At 52.3% G+C, this 14,583-nt stretch overlaps 5 protein-coding genes across 5 annotated transcripts; 2 read left to right on the top strand and 3 right to left on the bottom strand.

The window, feature by feature from the left end:
- Positions 1–774: 774 nt before the first annotated feature.
- Positions 775–2,063, bottom strand: Z520_06864 (uncharacterized protein; the record flags this gene model as incomplete). The annotated part of the gene is made up of 2 exons (XM_016777364.1): positions 775–1,790; positions 1,907–2,063. 2 exons carry the CDS (start codon positions 2,061–2,063, stop codon positions 775–777), a joined length of 1,173 nt encoding a protein of 390 aa, XP_016631535.1.
- Positions 2,064–2,758: 695 nt separating this feature from the next.
- On the bottom strand, positions 2,759–4,024 carry Z520_06863 (uncharacterized protein; the record flags this gene model as incomplete). Its single annotated transcript, XM_016777363.1, has 1 exon — positions 2,759–4,024. The coding sequence occupies one exon, from the start codon at positions 4,022–4,024 to the stop codon at positions 2,759–2,761; it is 1,266 nt and encodes a 421-aa protein (XP_016631534.1).
- A 1,033-nt stretch (positions 4,025–5,057) lies between these two features.
- Z520_06862 (uncharacterized protein) lies at positions 5,058–6,995 on the top strand (the record flags this gene model as incomplete). Its single annotated transcript, XM_016777362.1, has 1 exon — positions 5,058–6,995. One exon carries the CDS (start codon positions 5,058–5,060, stop codon positions 6,993–6,995), a length of 1,938 nt encoding a protein of 645 aa, XP_016631533.1.
- Positions 6,996–9,603: 2,608 nt separating this feature from the next.
- Z520_06861 (uncharacterized protein) lies at positions 9,604–11,397 on the top strand (the record flags this gene model as incomplete). The annotated part of the gene is made up of 4 exons (XM_016777361.1): positions 9,604–10,006; positions 10,141–10,416; positions 10,520–10,878; positions 11,002–11,397. 4 exons carry the CDS (start codon positions 9,604–9,606, stop codon positions 11,395–11,397), a joined length of 1,434 nt encoding a protein of 477 aa, XP_016631532.1.
- Positions 11,398–12,042: 645 nt separating this feature from the next.
- Z520_06860 (uncharacterized protein) lies at positions 12,043–14,085 on the bottom strand (the record flags this gene model as incomplete). The annotated part of the gene is made up of 5 exons (XM_016777360.1): positions 12,043–12,164; positions 12,248–12,635; positions 12,695–13,127; positions 13,200–13,648; positions 13,831–14,085. 5 exons carry the CDS (start codon positions 14,083–14,085, stop codon positions 12,043–12,045), a joined length of 1,647 nt encoding a protein of 548 aa, XP_016631531.1.
- Between the last annotated feature and the right edge of the window lie 498 nt (positions 14,086–14,583).

Genomic DNA, 14,583 nt, shown 5'->3' with positions numbered 1-14,583 from the left:
GAGTTTATATCGAGCCTTGTACAGGTAACCAAGCCTCATCCGCCACCAATAGTCTATCAATTATCATACCTTGGCAGATTGAGATAAGTTAGAAGACATCATCGAAACGAGGCATCTCAACATCCTCCCGTATAGAATCCGTGAGGATAATGATCGGACGAAGCATGACTTTCTCATTTGGGTGTGCTGCTCCTGTGCCGCATGGATACACCGCCACATGGACGACCCTGGGAATTGTGTGGCGACGAGGAGTATGATTCATGACCGCATGTGCGAGATTCGGAAATTTTTGAGTTGTTACATCGGCTTGAAACTAGCTGCTGGACGAATCACTCACGATTATGGAGCAGGAAAGGGACGTTGAGAAGGAAGGCTGGGCTCTAAGGCAGGACTCTCTCGCCGTTACTTGGACCAGTGGCGACTTTCGAAGTCTACCGTATCTAGAATACACACCGCATATCTCAGCTGTGCTGGCGCATGTTATTCTGGAAGCCTAGTGGTATTCATCAATCACTTGACTTCAGACAGTTCGAGGGCTGCTACTCGTCGACTCCGTCCACGTCGATGCTACAATCATCCAGCAAGGCCTCTTGGAGGCGATCAAATTCCTGCTCTTCCATTGCAGTCCAGCGTCAGAGGTGGCCAGGCGGAGGCGGAGACGGAGTCTCGAAATTAATGGATCTCGGGCCCTGGGCGGTGAGAAAGATCTTACGCCTGTGGAGATCGATGTGCACAGACGGTGACCACAGGCGTGTAACTTTCCCAAGTGCTTTCTCAAACTCCTCCAGATTGGAAATGTTGGGCTGTCGGCGCATGTGTTGCTTTTACAAGGTATCCGACGACACGTTCACGTGGTCCTTCAAACGCATAGCCAAGGAACTCACGTCTCAGCCGCGGATTTCTTCTTGCCAGAACGTGATAGGCCTCCAGTTCTTGAGAAACCGCGTCAACGTCCGAGCGAAAAGGCGCCATCTTCAGATAGCATAATTCTGATCCGTTATCAACGTACGTGACGGTTGGTGTCAGGCGAGCCACGAGGCGAAGATCGAGAATGTCGAAGAATGGGTAGTCTCTCACTACTTTCTTCGGAGGTATTTCATGGGGGCTGAAATGATCTTGGACGCAGTAAATCTCCTTACCGATCTTCAAGACTGTCAACGTATCCCACTCCTCGAACCATCCGCTGAGTTGCGATAGGTTACGAACAAGCTCATAACCGGACGTTCTCGAGTCCTCGGGGATAATGCTGATGTCCAGTATGTCGACATAGATGACTCTCTTTTCGTAGTTGCCCTCGCGCAAAAAACGATAGAAGCCTTCAGTGGAGTCGACCTGGCAATGCAATAAGGTGTCTCGAATGCCTCTGTTTGGAAGATTGTTGTAGTCTGCCCGCGTCGTGAAGATGCGTCCGGATAGCAACACAAGATCTGCCAACGCCCCAAAGAATGCTTCGTCGAATTGGAGGATTCCGGCATAGATAGCACCCAGGACTCGCTTGAGAATACCATTCAAAATTTGGCGGTTATTTGGAGAGTTCGAGAAGTTAGTCCTATTGAGTAGCCAGGAGGCATTTGGAGGCGAGGGAGGAATCGGCCCACAAGCTTGGTCCGGTGGGGTGACGGCATTATAGACTTGATCCCAGAAAACTGTACTGTCTGGATCGCTACCGAGGGTTGAGATTAGAAGAGGTTTGATGCGTTCGAAATCGAAGTCGTTAGAACGAGCCGCAAAAATGAGTTCCATGATATCGTGTCTGAGGCAGCGATGGCCGCTCGGCGAAGGGAGTAACCCTGGTACCCAATGACTTTGGACACAGCACAAAAAAGGTCGAGTGAGATTCCGGAGGTCTGTGCAAACACTATTAGAAGACTGCTTGAACGACGTCAGGACTCTGTCAGTCTATTACCCTCTTGGCTGAGTTGAGCGAACGTATCTAATGTGCAAGAGAGACGCTTGCTTGCACACAGCAACTCGAACATGACGCGGAGTCCATTGACGGGTACCTCGATGGAACTCTGCTTGACAATTCCCTGGATGATCTTGGACTGGATTCTGTCAGTCATGGTGAAAAGGGGTCGGAGCCTTGTGCTCCCTTTCCGGACGTCAAAGGAAAGAGGCGCTTTGTCCTGCCACAAAGAGACAGACAACCACTTCCACACACTCTGCAAGGTCGTTTCAGGGCTTGTATGCGAGCTGATGGTCTTGAAAGAAGTCCTGGAAGTGCCATATTCCACGCGTTTGGTCCCGGTTTGAGGATACGTGAATCTGTTTGCAGAGCATCGAGTTCTTAAAGCGGCGCTGAGCTGCACAAGAATGGATAGGCGCCAGTTTGCTTGCTGGCTTGCTGGCTGCACATTTGGACACTGGACACAATATCGACACCTGCCCAGAGCATCCCTCACCCGCAACGACATTCGGGATCACTGTCGCTGGCTTTGTCTTCCTCCTGATGCGCAGGCGAGACCATTTTTCGACCATAGCGACTTCACCTCCGGCGTCTTCTCCTTGCGATGCGACGACAAGATTCTACCCTTCTCACCGTGATTCAACAATGCTTTCTCTCGATCCAGTTTAAGCCTCCTTAAACTTCGACTTTATTGAAAAGGAGGAGTCATTCTTGAATGCTGTGGATGGGCGGTACAAGAGCGGGAAACCACACGCCAATCCTTTCCTCCGCACCCCGTCAAAGTCAAGTCTTGAGGATTGTCGAGTAATGGCAGGCTCTTTGCCTCACATGGTTGTTGTTGCAATGTGGTGATCAGTCTGCCAAAGCTCCTCTGCCGATCGTTGCTCTCATCACCACCGGACTCGCCTGCGCCAACCGCAGCAGAAAATGGAACAACCATCTTTGTATCCTCTGACTGGAACTCGCGCCTTCAGCAATCTGCCGCGAAAGTGCCACCGCCGCATTCGCATACTGCCTCATCCTATCCTCATATGTTGCCAGAGCATCCAGGATGCTGGTGCTGCCTCGATGTGCGTCGATGAGGAGATCGGTCAAGACCTGAGCATCGCGAAGGGCAATGTTGGCTCCGACTCCCGCCATGGGCGTCATGTTATGGATCGCGTCACCGAGAAGCGATACGCTGTTTGTTTCCCACGGAGATAAATGAGGCATCGAGCGCAGGACTATTGGGGAGACTGTCGAGAGATCTGCATCCCTGACCACGGTTACCAGCGGTGCCGCCCAGCCTTGAACACCGGATAGAGCCATGTCACACAGCTGTGATGGCGAGAGAGCTTTGGGATCCGTGGGCGTCTCCGCCTTGGGCACCACGTAGGCCCACAGGGTGTAATTCTCGACGGGCCCACGCTCCCCTTCCGTCGAGGGGAACGAGGCTATGAACAACCAGCCTTTGCCGGACGGGATGATGTTGTTCAGTGAACCGTCTGTCATGAGCGTCGGTAAGTTCTGCACGCGTTGCTCGTCCAATTGGTACCGTCCGCAAATGATGACGACGCCGAGCTCTTCTCGGCACAGGTCCGGGAGTCGTTGCTCGCGGACCTTGGATTTGCTGCCGTCCGCTCCAATGAGGATGTCGCCCTCGGCACTCGTCGTGTCGGCGAAGTGAGCGCGAACTCGTCCGCCGTCGAGGTGCTCATAGTGCGTGAAGGATTTGCCCCAGTGTACCATGACGGTCCCGTCGCTTCGACGAGCCAGGCCTTTTAGCAGGATATCTCGGAATTCCGCCCGGTGCGCGGCTCTTCTCTCGACCTCGCTCTCCGGTTTGCCTGAAATTCTCGCATCGTCCCGCAAGGCTAGCAGGCGCAGTTGCGTGTCCCGGAACGCCCACTGGGCACCCGCTGGGGTCGATGCAGCCAGGAAACGGTCCCAGCTCTCCCGGTCTAGACAGCGCTGTAGTGCCCGCTTGCCGTCGGAGCCAACGTGAATCCCGTAGCCGGCGAGCTCGTGTCTGGGATCCTCGTGCCTCTCAAACACTTGGACTTCGATGCCTGGCTCTTGTTGCAGGCCGTTCGCTAGGCAGAGGCCGCCAAATCCGCCGCCGATGATCAGAACACGCATGGCGCAAGAGATCCTATGTGGTGGACCCGGACCTGTTGAGTGCGTGTTCTGCTTCGTTTTGCGGAGAGATGTCACTCCTTCCGTCGTGCAAGTGGAGAATATAGGTTGTGGGTGTATGGACGTGCAGTATCAATCACATCCTGCGCCGATCTGTGGCTTACTGGTCGTCAAACATATCCAGAAGGAAATATATATATCTATGAGACGCCCTAACGTTGAGACATTTGGCGCTGCTTGGATGGTCCCCAGGCCCGAGCAAGCAGCGAACCGTCCTTTTGTGCGGACAAAGCGATTGACTCTTGCCCGAGCACCTGACAAGCGACATCAGGTCTCATACCTCTCACCTGGCCGCCTAACGGGAGGAGGCCTGATGCACCCGTGCGGTGGCGAGGTATGTAACCTCCTTGGCAGAGGCCGACATGGTGATTGGCAACAGCATTTTTTGCGCCATTCACAAAGTTGGACGTTGCCAGTCGTTGCAGGCACATAGTGTCTGACAGTGCATCGTACACCATACGGAGTGTATATTAATATACCTACATGAGCGGGGGCGACTCCGCCCGCTATCCCCCCAGAATGAAGTGTCTACTCGCATTATTACAGTCGTTCCTGAAACCACCCTCCCCCTTTGCGGATATATTCTGACTTTCTTTCGGCCCAAAGCTAAACCGGAAATGGGTCTTGTCCCCCTATCTAGGTAAAATTATAAATCCCAAGTCAACGAATCATCGTTCGCATTAACTGAATACGGTACTTAATATTACAATGATGGGCGTAATTATTATTCTTGGCGTTGACCATTTTTGACCTGCAGGTGCCTAATGTTTTTTAGGCAACAGCACTATACTTACGTCCTACCTCTCTTAACAGTAGCAGGGAGCAAGAGAGTCAGTTCTTTCTCTTGTAATAAAACTTACGCACTGACCTAGATGCTATGATACACCGCAGATTTTGACGACAATCGCATCTTAGAAAAGACAGTATCAAATTCTTTGGGTCCATTCAAACCACCCTGTCAGACCAGGTCATCTCCATGGCACGAGAGGAATCTGACTTACAAATCCCAAATGAAGACGCCGAAACCTTGGAAATCATCTGCACAGATTGCCGGCTGATCTTGTTCCAGCCAGCAGCGCTTGCGACCTTGTTCGAGGCCGGTTTGAATTTCCAGAAAGCTCTGACCAGGCTCCGTTCGATTTCCCAAACCGATTGTCACGTGTGTGCCTTGCTTCGCTCAGTCTTGCTAGAGGGCGATTTTGTTGGCCGTCAGGGAGATGAGAGTTACCGGTTCAACGAAGATGTGTGGGGAAGACCGATTTGCACATTTACTCTCAAAGCTGTTGTCGACCATGCAAAATTGATACATGAGTTTATACGATTCGACATCTATTTCATGGGGTCGGGACCAATCGCTTTTTGGGGCAAATCCCTGGAATTGGTAATTCGACCTGAAATTCGAACACCACATCTTGAATTTGCTAGAAGATGGCTCGACGACTGCATGAAATTCCATGCAGACTGTCAGGATCTGGGTGAAACGGTCCTTCCCACTCGCGTTCTTGAAATTCTACAAGAAGACGGTACACCAAATCTCAAACTCAGCACAAGTAATGGAGCATATGGCCGCTACATGGCTTTGAGCTATCGCTGGGGCCAGCTTCAGCCTGCAAAGTTGACAACCGAGAATCATCACGAATATGCGCAGGCGATTGAGGAGTCCAATTTACCTCCCACCATTCGAGATTTCATCGGCATTGCCCGTGCGCTCGGCGTCCGCTTTATTTGGGTGGATGCTTATTGCATTCTACAGGACAGCGATGATGACAAACAAAGGGAAATTGGCAACATGGGCGAGATATACAAACATTCATTCTTGACCATCATTGCTTCTAAAGCCAGGAGTGTAAGCGATGGTTTTGTGAACTGGGGCCCGTGCGTTTGGCCTTCCTGGAATATTCCATTCCAACTACCACAAGGAAACAAGTTTGTGTTCACCCTACAGAAGATCCCACATATCCACCTGGACGAACAGCCAATCAGTCACAGAGCCTGGACCTTACAAGAACGTCTCCTTTCCCCTCGTATTATGAGCTTTTTTTCTGGAATACCCGCCTTAGAATGGCGGTGCGACTCAGTCCACGAAAGCAATATCGGACCAATCGAGCGACCATACCGTTCCGATGTTCGCCTATATTCGTCTATCTTACCACGACGTGGCGCTCTCACTATCACTCCCGCTGTACATCGTCTATGCCATCGTTGGGCAGATATCGTACAAACATATTCTAAAAGGGTGCTGTCGGATCCTAGCGATAAACTTCCGGCTATTGGAGGTATAGCCAAAGAATTCAGTACAGTACTAGCATCGCCCTATTACGCCGGCCTCTGGGGCAAGTTTCTCCTCACGCAATTGCTTTGGACATCCTTGGGCTCTCCAGAGACGCCTTGTTGCAGAGTATCCCGATATCGTGCTCCGTCATGGTCATGGGCATCGATGGACGGACCAATTGGATTCCATCCTGCGCCTTATCCATCTACTGCGCCGATGTTGACCATCCTAAGCTGCGATGTCACATTACGCGACAGATCAAATGTTTTTGGCGGAGTTTTGGCAGGGACTCTCACGGTAAGGGGACTTCTCAAACCTGCTCTTGTGAGTGGCAATGCGCTTTTTGACGCTAAAACTGGCGAGCGTTTATGCTATGCCTTTTTGGACACGCAGCCCCCTTCAGTGTCTGTCCCCACATGGTGTCTGCCGGTTACGAGTGAAGATAGCGATGATTCGAAGGTGGAAACACCGACAAGTGAAACAAGCGAGGACGACCCAGATTCGCTCTGTGCTTTGCTTTTGGCCGAAGTATCAATAGAAGGGACGAGGACATTTCAAAGGATTGGTATAGCAGAACGTTTTTGGCAAACATCTTTACAATGGTTTGAAGGCGTTGTTGAAGAAGTAATCCATATCATTTAGATTAGAGAAATCGTAATAGCAAGGTAGTAAAGAATATTGTACTCCGTGATCTCAACATTCGCAAATTCATCTGCTGTATAATCGCATAAATCCAACTCCGATAGCGAGCGGCAGTCAAGAGTACGTGCGTGGTGAAAGAGGAATAAAGAATCCTCTGCTGGACAGCCACCGCCACGATGCGGTGTCGTGAAGACCTCACAGAGGTAGGCCGCCGAGGGAGGCTGTTTAAGATGAGCTCATCTGAGGGGATCGGATTGCAATGGCTTTCGCGATCGGTTTCAGGTCGTGTGACCGGGAGCCTGTGATTGTGTAATTACGAAAATTCGTTGATAGCGTGTGCAAACTATAATAATGGAGCTACGGCGATATTCGTGTAGAAGAAGATGAAGGGTGTATAACGAAGAGTGCTCAAGCAGAACGAAGTGCGGCTCAGAGGTGCAGTCATGGTCGTAATGAGGCTGAGCGTGTCGAAGGCAATGTTGAACATCGGTCATCACGTGGTCGCTTATTTGCTGACAGGAGGTATATGAGCAATGAATCTAATTGAGTCATGAGAATCAGTTCGTCGAGCTGTACTGTATTGGCAATACGGGATCCCGTGACACCGAACGATGATTCGTTGACTAGATTTTAGCACACTAGGCTTAATAGGCAATTATGACTCACCTTTTCCTTGGCCTTTGGTCGAAAGACAGTTGTAATGTGACTGTAAGGGGAGGGTGGGTTCGGTATCTCCATACAGGTAGCATTATCTTTGACCTTATTCACCACCAGCATCAACCCCGTATGTGACATTAAAAATTCACCTTCCACTTCCTCACCCAACCAGTCGATCTAAAAAAAAAAGTGCCATGGAACAGGATGATCTCGATAAGAACAGCAGCAATTTAGTCTTTTCCCTCCGAGCTGAGTGCTACAGTAAGTACTGAGGGTCGAGCAAGTTTTGGCTTTTTCAAGGCGCCCCAGGATCCCGACTTCGTCTCGCAGCACCCGGTGCGTTTGACACCCAAAGGGCTTTTCACCTCTGGCTTGGCTTGTTTCTAGTCTATGGCGACCGTTTCAAACTCAACTCAAAATCTCACGGGCCAAGAACGCGGCATTATCGGCGTTGGCATCAATGCGGAGTTGCCTACTTTGGCATTTGGATTACCTGATGAAGCTAGCGAGCGGTTTATCTCCGCCTGAGACCGCCACGACTGCTTCGAGATGTGAGATGAAAAGATGCATCACTATGGCGAGAGGGACTACGCCAACGTTGCCAAGTTTGAATTATCTGAGGATCAAGGAGAAAAAAGGACGCACCCAATCGACTCGTTCTAGGCTTTCGCCCCGGGGTGGATGGATTCTGATCTCCCAAGCGACCTTTTCAAGGGCAATCAAACCTTCCTTCTCATGTGTTGGTCCGAGCGAGCGAGTTACAGTATGGACACACGGCCCCAGAGCTCCCTCATGAATTTCTCCCACTACCACACCCAGGACAGCCCATGGTCAACACATGGTCAGGGTCTGATTGGCAGTCACCATCTCTCTGCCTCCTCTGAGCAGACTCTGGGTTATGGCACACTCTCAAGGGCATCAAGATGGTATGATGGAGGGGCCAGGAGAAGGTTCACTGAGTAAGAAGCATCATACTGACTCCCCCCAAAAATGCAAGGGAGAAAACAAGTCAAGATATATCGGGGAAACACTCTCATTCTTAGCCAGCCAGTCTCCTACCCCGAAAGAGCCGTTCAGCTGGAGTGAACACCGCATTCACGACTCGGCCATTTGGGAGAATTGTTCAATGTCATCATTCGGCTATGGACCTGCCTGTGGTGATGATTGAGGAGGAATCTTGTGAGTAGCCTCAAATTGTTTCCATTTAGCCTAATACCAGATTTTTGGAGCAGTTACAGTAGCTCTGTTCGCCAAGGCGACTGATTTCCCTCAAAGTTATGCTCGGTATTCTGTAGCCAGGGTAGTCGAAATGGTTAGGATAGTTACTATGCTGTCGATCTTGACTAGGGACATTCCTCCGGACCCTTTTGCCCCGGCGGGTTTTCTCCGCCGTAGTCCGTGCTGTGGATATCAAGCCCCAGTCCACCCCCAAGGACCAAGGTACTACACAGTAAGTATACCGACATATTCCCCCAAGGTACTCCGTCTTCCCCATAATATGATGTGACTCCCTGAGAATCCCCCGCATTTGTTCCCCTCACAAACATCCCAAGTTTGCTGACTTGCGGTGGCTAGATTACTTGCTTTAGCTTGCCAGCTACCAGCAGGTACCGTTCTGCGCGGTCATCGCCATAGCCTTTCACATTGGGCCAGCTTCACATCGAGGCTACTCTCAAGCAGCTGAAATGTAGATCACCCGAAGCCTTTAGGCTCATCTCGAGCACTGCCAATGCTTCATTGGAGATGTCCTCGCGGAGGTTCGCCGAACAAATGGAGAGGGAAGCGCTTGGACTTCGGTCAAATATACTCTTGCTGCTCTCGAAGCTGAGTCTAGGTGCATAAAGAGAGCAGGAATGTACATCTTGAGCCCCCAAACTCCCGGGGATTCAAACCTGGCTGGCCATCTGTTGTCATTGTCCCACGAAGAGACAAAACCACCCTGCTCCTGAGAATGCTATTCAAGGCATTATTCTCCGTGCTCGCCGCAGCCTCGACCAGCGTCGCGTACGTCGTCAACAATGGCACCACATGCTATGTGTACCCAGAGTCCCTGACACACTTTGGGCAGCCCGTAGACGACACTCCCTCAATCCTGCAGGCGTTTGAGCTGTGCGGGACCAACGGGACGGTCGTGCTCACGAACAACACGTTCTACGTCAACCAGGTCATGAACACGACGGGCCTCGTCAACTGCGACGTCGAACTGCACGGCGAGATGGTCTGGAGCGACAACATTCCCTATTGGCTGGGCCACAGCTACTCGGTCGTCTACGCCAACCTGTCGACGGCGTGGTTCTTTGGCGGCGAGAACGTGACTTTCAAGGGATTTGGGAAGGGCCGGTTTAATGGGAATGGTAAGTGTGTGCAATCCAGTCTAGTCAGTCCGTGTCATATCATATCATGTTCATCTCTGGTTCCACTTTATGGATACATAGATGTCTCTAGAAACCGTGTAATATAGAACGGGTCTAATCCCTGCTCGACACAGGCCAGGCGTGGTACGACGAGAACCGCAACAACAGCAACCAGCCCGGAAGGCCGATTGCATTCACGATTCTCAACGCGAAGAATCTGTGGATGGACGGCGTGTCGTGGAGCCAGGCGCAGTTCTGGCACTCGTTCATCTCGCACTCGCAGAACGTCAGCATGACCAACATCTACATGAACTCAACCAGCAACGACACATGGTTCACCGTCAACACGGACGGCTCTGACACGTGGAACTCCCGGGATGTGTTTTATACCAACTGGACTGTTCTCGGAGGTACGTTCAGCAACCATTACACACCGGAGGCTTCAGCCCGTGCCTATGTTCCTCCCTCAGTGTGTCTGTCCTTACTGTGTTGCTGACTTAAAGCCCGCACCAGGCGACGACTGCATCGCCATCAAAGGCAACAGCACCAACATCATCTCCAAGAACATCACCTGCTACCACACGCACGGCATGCCCATCGGCTCCGTCGGCCAACAGCCCGGCCACCCGGACTTCGTGCAGGACATCGTCTACGAGGACGTCCACCTGATCAACTCGACCAACGGCGCGTGGATCAAGGCGTGGCAGGGCCGCTCGCAGTCCGTGACCAACAATGGAGGCAGCGGCGGTGGCGGCGGCGGGTACATCAAGAACGTCACGTTCCGCAACTTCGTGCTCGAGAACGTCGGACAGCCCATCAGCGTGACACAGTGCGTGTACGGACACGACCCCAGCGTATGCGACACGAGCGAGGTAAGTGGACCCCTCTTGAGATCCTCAGTTATCCCCCCCTTCTCCAAAACCTCCGGCCCCTTTGTATTCATCGAGGCCCCAGGCTGGAGGGAAATCTGTGTGTGGCTAACGAGTGTTGTCCAGCTGCAAATCTCCGACGTCACCTGGGAGAACATCACCGGAACATCGCATTTCGACGTCGCCTCGGTGATCCACTGCTCCCCGCTCGTGCCGTGCCCCGGGATGAAGTTCATCGACGTGAACATCACCACCGTCAACGCCTCGCTGGGCAGACCGAGCCTGCCGGAAGTCAACGTGTGCGCGAACATCGTGGACCAGAACGCAACGGGAGCAAACGCCACAGGCATCCCGTGCCACGGGTTTGCGCCAAACGACATGCCCAACGTCCTCTACCGCAACTGGCCCGAGCTGCTGCAACAGGTCATTCTCAGCGTCGTCGTCCCGGAGGCGCAAAGAGATAATTGTCTGCACCCGGGACCCGATCCGGCGGCTGCTGGGTGCGCGCCGCCTCCCTACTGAGACATCTGCCGAGTGATTGTGGAGGGGCGGGCTTGAATAAAAGTCATTAACCAGACTACAGGGGTTTTTGGTTGGGGCGGGTCTTCCTGGGCCAGTGTCATTTGTGCAGTTCTCGTGCCATTCTGGGGACTTGGGGGCATCAATCTAAGCGAAGTTATGTCCAAAAGAAAGGGAGACTAAAATCCGTGGCACGAAAAGGAGTCGCCTCAGAGATGAAAATAGAGTATTTCCCAAATACACCTTTGACTTCTTGGCCAGCAACATTCATTCATAACAGTCAGTTTTTCAACCACGCTTGTCTCCATACATGTGATCGACCTCAGCGTCCAACAGCATGACCAAGCTTTGGTCCCAAAAGTAAGTGGCCTCGTTGGACAACGATTGGAGGGAGGTGAGTTACAAAGCGGCGGAAGGCGAGTAAGTTCTGGGTTTCAAGCTTGGACAAATCGAAGGTGCGCCGCCTTCTAGGCTCTAACCACAGAAATCCCTTCGGGCCACGAATCAAAAAAGGAGACATGTACATCCCAGGGAAAGCAGGCATGATCAGGACCTGGGAGAAGCTCATCACGACGAGTTTCTCGGCAACTCGTGAGAAAGGAGTGCAGACCCTGGCACGGCAAGACCCTTACACCGCCTCAACCACCATTACCGGGCGAGTTCGTCGACAAGGAGAGCCACTTTGACCAGTTTGGCTTCCATTTGGCGTTGTCCAACAACCTGCAACCCGATAGGGAACCCTTCATACCGCTGGCGCTTCTCTTTCGTGTCTAGTCCACAGTCAGGATTTGGTTTCCTCGGATCTTCCAGCGTCTGGAAACGAGAAAAGAGACTTCAAAACAATGTTACTCACATATAGATTGCACCCTTTCATCCATGGGACCACGTGGTGGAGGCAGTTCAACGTCGTCTTTCGTCAGATCCACGGCACCACACTGTACAATGGCAGCGGGATAGTCCAGCACGTTCCAGATGCGCGAAAAGTGACTGCGGATCAGAGTGTCGTGCGGCCGGGGCAGACAGCTCTGCGGCGGGCAGAGAATGACATCCACTGGCTGGCCTGAACGAGTTCGTTTGGCCGTGGATGCCCAATATTGAAGCCAGTCGGTCTGGAGTTGGAGCCTCTCAGCACTCAACGCGAACAGATTGGCCAGGGTCCCTTCTTCGCACGGATACAGGCCACCCTGCTTGACCGATTCCGTGTATGGCTCCCCCGTGAGATTGCGGGCGGCATCGAGAGCCTGTCCAAGATGTCAGCGTTGCTCGCGCATGGGTTGATGGCCTGCAAAACCCCACCCACCTTTCCACCTTCGAGTTTGAAGTTCCCAACCGCGTTCTGGGCAAGTTCGGCGCACTTGTAGAACTCCATATCGACGATTTCGTGACCGGCGGCTCGGAGCTTGGCGCAGGTCTCTCTGAGAACCCGAAGCAGGGGTGGCAGAGGAGTTGTTTCATGATCTTCCCAGATGACACCAAACACCAAGGGTCGTTGCGGCAGAGATTGTGAGTCCCATGGCAAATAGCCACACCCGGGATCGTAAAGCCAGGGCTCTGCATCCGATACTGCGCGGAGCAGAAGCTCACAGTCTCTCATTGAGACGGCGAGGACGCCGTTGACGCAGAGAATAGCGACTGTTTCAGCTCCTTCGGTCAAATACCCTTGAAGCCCATGGTACGGGAGGCGACCTGAAGATGGCTTGACCGCATAGACTCCATTGCAGTAAGCGGGGATTCTGTCACATAAGGTCACACATCAAAAAGGGGGTCGTCTCGCAACAAAGATGAAAAGGCCTGAAACCTCTTACCTCACTGACCCTCCAACATCAGTCCCTATCCCCATCAAGGCTCCTCGAATGCCAAGCAAAGCGCCCAACCCACCAGAGCTTCCGGCAGCTGTCAGGTACTTGGATCTGGCATTTCGAGATTGCCCGAAGACGAAATTCTCTGTATCGGGCGTCATCATGGACTGCGGGACATTGGTCTTCACGTACATGACCGCCCCCAGTGACAAGAGCATGTCGACGATGACCGAGTTTCGCTTGACCGGTTTGAACGCGAACGCGGCCATGCCAATGGTCGAATCAATGCCCGCTACATTGATGCTGTCTTTGAGCGCTATCGGCAGGCCGTGCAGGGGACCCAGGGGCTTTCCTGTCCGATTGATGTAGTCGTCAAGAAACGCCGCGCGCTCAAGGGCTTGGTCGAAGAAGATCTCCGTCAGACAGTTCAAGGCCTGTTGCGCGATGGCTGCTCTCTGTTTGTGGCGCATGTGGGAGCCCCATCAGCCAGACAACTCCTGAGCCATGATGGGGCGGGGTTCTGGGCCTTTGCAAAAGCCGAACTCACGCTGCTTGAGGTCTTGTTTGGATCCCCGGCTGAGGGCTCAGGTTATGTACCCGCGGTATATGCGTGGCGTTCTGCCTCGTAAACACTTACTTTACAAAATGCCCTCGTCACTTCAACACTGCTGTACTCCCGTGCATGGATCTTCTCCAACAAGGCTACCGAGTCGTACTTTTCCGTGATATCCAACTCTCGCTCCGATAACAGGGAGCATGTCCGTGGCAGTTGCAGCAGATTGTCATCGTCCTCCGGCATCGATATCCTCCACTCCGCAGGGATTTTGCTGTCTCTCTCTGCCACCTTGCGACGACTGATGTCGAGATATGGGGCTTCTGTCGGCATGATCATTGTGAATAGCTGATTGGGATCTGGGGGTGTGTGTGTGTGATCTGGCCCTTGGTAGCTGCTGAAGCATTTGTTGTCGTGTGTGTAGTATACTCAGTACTTCCTTCGACTCGATAGCATTGGTATCTTTCTCTCTTTGACCATTCCAGGCAACAAATGACAGAGTCTGGAAGAGCCTTCATCTTCTTGGCGTGGATCTCCATACAAGGGCGCGAACCTAATGCTTCCAGGGCCGTTATCGGATTTCCCGCCGGGTTGGCACCTTTATCACCATCGGCAGGAGCCGTTCTCCGTACATTGCCAACACTCGGCAACACACCGGTATTCTGCTTGTACTTGGTACACGGGCAGAATGGCCAGGGACGAAAGTAGCAGACCTATCCTAATCTTTAGACTTTACGGTTTGTCAGTAATACTACCTAGTTGCCTACCAATCTAGGTAAGGCCCGAGCTTCACTGCCACATACATCCATCTTGCATACATTACAGATACGGATACTA

The sequence above is a fragment of the Fonsecaea multimorphosa genome (assembly GCF_000836435.1).
Source record: "Fonsecaea multimorphosa CBS 102226 unplaced genomic scaffold supercont1.13, whole genome shotgun sequence".
Taxonomy (NCBI): domain Eukaryota; kingdom Fungi; phylum Ascomycota; class Eurotiomycetes; order Chaetothyriales; family Herpotrichiellaceae; genus Fonsecaea; species Fonsecaea multimorphosa.
The sequence above is the reverse complement of the archived record's forward strand: the minus strand, read 5'-3'. Positions and strand labels throughout refer to the sequence as shown.